This window comes from Nicotiana sylvestris, chromosome 1 (assembly GCF_000393655.2).
Source record: "Nicotiana sylvestris chromosome 1, ASM39365v2, whole genome shotgun sequence".
Taxonomy (NCBI): Eukaryota; Viridiplantae; Streptophyta; class Magnoliopsida; order Solanales; family Solanaceae; genus Nicotiana; species Nicotiana sylvestris.
In genome coordinates, this window is record NC_091057.1 from 133,063,840 (window position 1) to 133,070,757 (window position 6,918).

The following is a 6,918-nucleotide window of genomic DNA, read 5'->3' on the forward strand; positions in this document are numbered from 1 at the left end:
AGTCTATGTGCTATTTGTCGACTATTTGTTGTTCTGTGTGTCTTTAAATTTTTTAATGGCGTGCTTAAATATTAATTTAACGCTTCCATTGTGAATATCTTATCTACAGTGGTTAATCAATTTGAAATCAGAATGCATTTGTGTTTCATGCTTAATGGTGATAATTAAGTAGTTCTTTAGGCTTTTATAATATACTTGACTCTTCTAAGCAATTTTCTAAGTCCGATAAAAGCATATGAACCTATTCCATTTAACCCATAAAATCAGTACGTCTTGATAGAATTAAGAATTATTTGAGCAAGCTTGATCGTTGTATAAAATCAAAAGTTCTCATATGCTTTGTTTTGGATTCAGGTCTAATAAGTATCCTTTTAATTTGCTGATCCACTTTATGTAAAGTAATCTTTTGTTTAAAAACTTTAGCCTAATAGCAATCTTTGTATACAAATAAGTTTTTCTAGTATATTATTTTTAAATCATGTACAGTATCTTGTTTCAATTCCCCTTTCTTATCTACTCTTACATAAAAGAGTACGTAACTTCATACTTTAATCCAAATAATTTTATCTTCTACTCAATATTACTGGTAATTTTCTAATTATGTTTATTCTCGAATGCTTATACTGGAGTCGCATAGTATCAATTCAGGAAAGATTGTATATTATAGGAGTTCATTTTACTACTTTAACTATCACCTAATTACTTAATTAATTCGAAGGCCAACATGAGCTCTTACATGCCTTATGTGTTACTTGTTGAAGTCCCAATGTGCTCCCTTTAATGTGATACTAATAAGAATAGAAATAGAAACCTGAGGTTTTCTTTAAGTCTAGAACCATCCCTTTAGATAGTGTCCAACACCTTCTGGACTATAAGAATGGGACGGGTAGGCTTACTAAGGCACGATTTAGAATCAATTAGTGCGCTTTAGATAACAACTTGAAGATAGTAATGAGGGTAGCGGACATGATACTCAAATTGCCCGAATAGCCATTGCACTTTTAGCTATAAAAGTCTCAGCAGGCTTTGCACGGGATTTGATCCATCAGACTTAAAAATTTAGGCCCCCTTTTAATGTAAGTAGGCTTTTTTATGATTTACAATTCTTACATTCTTTTCCATGACAAGTTTTAATGAATTGCTTTTAATTGACGTGTACACTTTACCACTTAGGATTAATTCACGGCTTAGCAACCTACAACCTAGTGTATCACAACAATCTCACATAGTGTAAATTCGGCCGGGACCCACAATTGTGGACCTCGAAGAGTGCCTAACACCTTCTCTCCGCGGTAATTTGAGCTCTTACCCGATCTTTGGTGATGCAAACTAGTTTAACCCGAGTTACTTACAAGTAGGTGCCCCAACGCACCTCAAAATCGTTAGGTGGCAACTCATCTCTTTTAACCCTTCCTTTAAAAGAGTTGTCAAAATGTCGAACCCCGGACTCCGCGAGGAAAAGGGGTGCGACAACTTCTGCTGTAATTGAATCTCTCAGAAGAACTATCACCGATTGCGACCTCATTCCCTGTGTTTATATTTTGTATTTGCGCAGGTCTGGGAGAGGCCTCCTTGATGAGAGAAGCACCACCTGGGGAAGCGGATACCCCAAAACCTGACAAAGAGAAGAAAAAATGAAGGAAATCGTCGACTGAGCCTTCGAAATCCAAGAAGGCCAAAGTGGAAGAACCTAAGGCTGATTCAATAGCCTTAACTCCGGAAGTATCGGGGAGTCCCTGAGCTGAAGGCAAGGAGAAATATGGCTCCTCGGTAGCACCCGAGGGAGGAGAAAACCTGACCGTCCCACATATTGCTGAGTCGGTGGCTTCTAAATCGGAACTTGATACTGTTGTTGTCCTACCTCAGGATGAAGAGGCCTTCGAGGGTGTATCAGGTAATGTCCCCGAGCCGGTTGACGGCCAAAGTATTCCTCGAGCTAAGGTGAATTCGGTAGGCGGTCCAGAGGAGCCTAGTTCTGAAGCTCTCCAGAAAAAAGGGACGACCCCGATTGGTCCAGTCGGGGTTACTGAAGTGAGTGATTCCCCTTCGGGACCGACTTTACCTCCGAGAGAGATGCAGGATGCCCAAAATAAAGAATCTTCCGATATGGGGGACCCCGTCGGAGATAAAGATGCATTTGAAAGGCTTTTTGCTGCGCCCGAGAAAAACCCTAAGCTCAATGCCTCACTTATTTTCAGTAGATCGATAGGCTCTATGAGCAGGTATTTTTTTGTAAATTCTGCTCGGTGCCCTAATTTTCGTGTTTCTAACTTTGTTTCTATCACGGTTCCAGGACAAGGTGCTTTATAATCAGACCTTTGCCAGGTTTCAAGCCGAGTTGACTCGCTAATAGGGTGAGCGTAGTAAGCTCACCTCGAAGCTGATGAGCTTAGAGCTCTTTTTACCAAGAAGGAGGAGGAATTTCGTGGCCTTCGGGATTGTTTGGAGGCGGCGTCCTGAGAGAGGACTCATCTCACTGAGCAGGTTATATAGTTTCCATTTATTTTTGTCTACATGCTTACCCGACTTTAGTGTTTTAACACCTTTAGGACGATCTTTGCAGCTTGAGAAGAAATATGTCCTAATGAGGGAGAAGCTCCGAGCCAGAGACACTGAAATTCTCGAACTCAAACGGCACATGAGTGAGAAAGCCTCTGAGAGATACCCTCCAGGGGAAAGTGGTCTCAGTCGTACATGAACTTCATGATGCGAGGGCGAAGAGTAATAAATATAAAGATCTTCACACTGAGTTGGTTACTGCACTGTCCGAGGCCAGGGCTGAAGCCGAGGTGCTTGTATCCTCGTACAAAGAGGATGTTGTTGCTGCAAATGCTCAGGCCAGGAAGGTGTCCGAGGAGGCCGAGCTGCAATTGACCCGAGCCGTGGAGCATGCCCTGTTAGAATCTCGGAGGTAGGCTCTCGAGGATATACATGCATGGGGCATTCATTTGTTTGCCGAGATCGAGAGGGTGAAGACCCTAGAAGAGTAGGCTGCAACCCTGCTTACTTCTGAAGGTGAGTCGAGCAGTGGCTCGGAAGATGATGAAGATGAAGGCGAAATCCCCGAAGGGGAAGAGGCCGTTGAAGACTTGGGAGCCGTGGCCGGAGCTGTTGAAGGCAAAACCTCCGAGGGAGCCGTCAAAGGCATAGCCCTGGTGGTAGATTATGGTTTTATTTGCTCTCTCCCTTGTAAGGGCTTTAGGCATAGGCCTTGTAAATGCACCCTTGCGAACTTTCAATATATATGTAAAAAGCCTTTTGTTTTTCATCATTTCTCGTTTTTCCTTTGCATTTTAGGAATAAACTGTGACGTTTGTTGACAATTGGTCCAAAATTTTGGACCTCAAATTAAACCCTTAGGTTCTTTCTACTGCTGAGCGATTTGTAACGGTCGAAATTTGACCGTTTGGGGCTTAGTCCCCGAGTTAAGTTTTGACTTGAGTTTATCGACCTTTAGGTCTAAAAATCGGCCCTGAGGCTATTTGAGCCGACCCTTAGGCTCTTACGCGTTGGGTCGGTGCAACATCTAATCGGCCCTGAGGCTCTTTTAAGTTGGACCTTAGGCTCTTACACGTTGGGTCGGTACAACCTCTAATATAGGCTGCCGCTTAGGCTCTTACGCATTAGTTCGGTACGACCTCTAACATAGGCTGTCACTTAGGCTCTTACACATTGGGTCGGTACGACCTCTAACATATGCTGGCGCTTAGGCTCTTATGTGTTGGGTCGGTATGACCTCTAATATAGGCTGGCGCTTAGGCTCTTACGTGTTGGTCGGTACAACCTATAACATAGGCTGGTGCTTAGGCTCTTATGCATTGGGTCGGTATGACCTCTAATATGGCTTTATTTTTTCCTCATAAAAGACTTTTTTGAAGTTTTTGTGCTCATCGAATTCTTCAACGATTTGATAAGAACCTCGATTGTGAGCCATTATGTAACGATAAATGAGCACCTCGGGAGGTTTCGCTCGATGGCTGAATTATTTCGAAGCCTTTTCATTGTTTGAAGCTGACATGATCGAAGCGCTTTTGCTTATGCCAAGGGTAGCCTGATTAACCGGTTCTTTTCGAAGTATTTTTGAAGTAATTGAAGGCCTGTGATTTTATGGCGACGGTCGGACGTTCCCGAGTCGCGTTAGTTTGGCCCGAGCCTTGTAGCATAGTCATTGTGTTTGGCCGTAGCCTTTTAGTCCCCAAGTGAGGTAGCCTCGGCGTCTATATCGAGGGTATGCCTTTTTAGGGGTCTTACAAGTTCGAATATATAGATTTGACTTTAAGATTAGGATTATGCCTTTTGTAAGGTCTTATAAATTTGAATATGCCTTACTTGAGGTCTTATAAATAGGTTACTTGGCACAAATATAATTCATGCCTTGCTTAAGGTCTTACAGATTTGTTATTGCCTTATGGAGGTCTTATGAACTCGAGGTTGCCTTATAGAGGTCTTACACTATTGATAATGCCTTATAGAGGTCTTACATTTTCTAGCACTGCCACACGGAGGGTTTTCGGGCTCGAGGTTGCCCGTTTGGGGTCTTATGGCCTCGAGTTTTTGATAGCTCGATGGGGTGACAGTCAACGACAGTCCCCGAGACATCGAATGTTTTTGGCTTTGGATCCGTTCCTTGTAAACTTGATGTTGCCTCATTGAGGGCTTATAAGCTCGAAGTTTCCGGCCCGGAGGTTTTATGGCTTCGAGTTTTTGGTGTCAGTTTTCGAGTGTTCGAGAAATTTCTGGCCCTAGGGCCGTTTCTTCTGAAAATAGCAAACTTCTTTGAAGCGCAAAGTGTTTTGATGGGAAAAATATTCCTTGATTACTTGACACTAGTATACATAGTTTTCGCTGTCGAGGGTTCGATTATTCTACGCGGACACGGTTCATTTGACTGTTTGGCCCGATACATCATTTTCATATCAAGACCCTCTTTGGCTTATTTTGATCTCTCCGATGAGGCGATCTCCCGGGGGATGCCCCCCTAGTATTCGAGGGTGACTAGAGAGAAACCTTGAATACTTGTTGAGTCCTCCTTAGGTAGCATATAAATGTAGCCTTGCTAAAAACCTTGTCGGTAAAACTCTTTTTGGGATAAAATCCGATCGAAGGAAAAGAGTACAATGCATGCTTTAAAACCCAAGGTCTTTGAGTCGGAGGATGTTTCGGTGCCTTCCATCGGACACCTTAGCAGTAATAGCGTTTGACCATTGACATGTTCCAATTGCTTGGAAGTTGTTCTCCTTTCATGGTATTGAGCTTGTAGAACCCTTTGCCGATCATTCCGAGGACGCGGTATGGTCCTTCCTAGCTCAGGCTTAGCTTCCCTTCATTAGGGTTTCTAGTGTTTAGAGTGACTTTCCTTAGGACTAAGTCCCCGACTCCGAAATGTCGGAGATTTGTTCTCCAGTTATAGTACATTTTGATTCTTTGTTTTTGGACGACCATTTTGACCAGTGAAGCTTCTCGCTTTTCATCTAATAGTTCGAGGGCTGCAGTCATGGACTCGTTGTTCGAGATCTCAGTGGCATGTCGAAATCTGGTGCTTGGATCTCCGACCTCGACCAGTATCAAAGCCTTGGAGCCATACAACAGAGAGAAAGACATCTATCCGGTGCTCGATTTTGGAGTTGTTCGATATGCCCATAGCACATCGAGCAACATTTCTCTCCATTTTCCTTTCGCATTTTATAACTTCTTTTTTCAAGTTTTGAATGATGGTCTTGTTTGTGGACTCGGCCTGACCATTTGTAAATGGGAGGTAGGGTGTTGACAGGATCCTTTTGATTTTATGGTCCTTAGGAACTTTGTTACTTTGCTTCCGATGAACTGCTTCCCGTTATCACATGTTATCTCGGAGGGAATCCCGAATCGACACATGATATGGTCCCAGATGAATTTAATGACTTCTTTTTCTCTTATCTTCTCGAAGGTCTGCGCTTCCACCCATTTTGAGAAGTAGTCAGTCATAAATAAAATAAATCTAGCTTTACCTGGTGTCGTGGGTAGGGGTCCGACGATGTCCATCCCCCACTTCATGAACGGCCATGGTGACAAGACTGAATGTAGTTGTTCACCGGGTTGGTGAATCATTGGTACAAATCTCTAGCATTTGTCGCATTTTCGGACGAATTCTTTGGTGTCCTTCTCCATGTTGTCCTAATAGTAGCCTGCTCTGATCACCTTTCGGATTAAGGAATCGGCACCGGAGTGATTTTCGCAGGTGCCCTTGTGGATTTCTCGGAGCATGTAATCTGTGTCCCCTGGTCCCAGGCATACTTCTAGGGCCCCATCAATGGTTCTTCTGTATAGAGTTCCATTTTTGTCGAGTGAGAATCGGGCTGCTTTGGTTTGCAGGGCCCTCGACTCTTTTGGTTCCGCAGGTAGCTTCCCACTTTCCAAATAATCGATATATTTATTTCTCTAATCCCATGTCAGGCTAGTGGAGTTGATCTCGGTATGTCCTTCTTTGATAACTGATTTAGATAGCTAAATGACAACCCCGAGGAGTATGTCATCTTCCTCGACAGATGATCCCAGGTTTGCGAGGGCATCGTCCTCGCTATTCTGCTCTCGAGGGATGTGGACCAGAGTCCATTCTTTGAAGTGGTGCAATGTGACTTGAATTTTGTCTAAGTATCCTTGCATCTTGTCTTCCCGAACCTCGAAGTTCCCATTTACCTGATTTACCACCATAAGGGAATCACATTTTGCTTTGATGACTTCTGCTTCCAGGCCTTTGGCCAATTCCAGACCTGCAATCATAGCCTCATACTCGGCTTCGTTGTTTGTCAACTTTGTCGTTTTTATAAATTGCCTAATCATGCCGCCTGTAGGTGGTTTCAGAACTATGCCGAGCCCAGACTCTTTCACGTTCGAGGCACCATTAGTGAACAAGGTCCACATCCCCAAAGATGTGCCCAT

The 6,918-nt window shown here is 43.4% G+C and overlaps 1 protein-coding gene across 1 annotated transcript; it reads right to left on the reverse strand.

Annotated features, from left to right (window-relative positions):
- Nucleotides 1-6,483: 6,483 nt before the first annotated feature.
- LOC138874596 (uncharacterized) lies at nt 6,484-6,918 on the reverse strand. Its single transcript, XM_070153324.1, has one exon. The coding sequence runs from the start codon at nt 6,916-6,918 to the stop codon at nt 6,484-6,486; it is 435 nt and encodes a 144-aa protein (XP_070009425.1).

Coding starts and splice junctions, on each gene's coding strand:
- LOC138874596 (XM_070153324.1), bottom strand. CDS start 6,918: ATGGGCACATCTTTGGGGATGTGGACCTTGTTCACTAATGGTGCCTCG.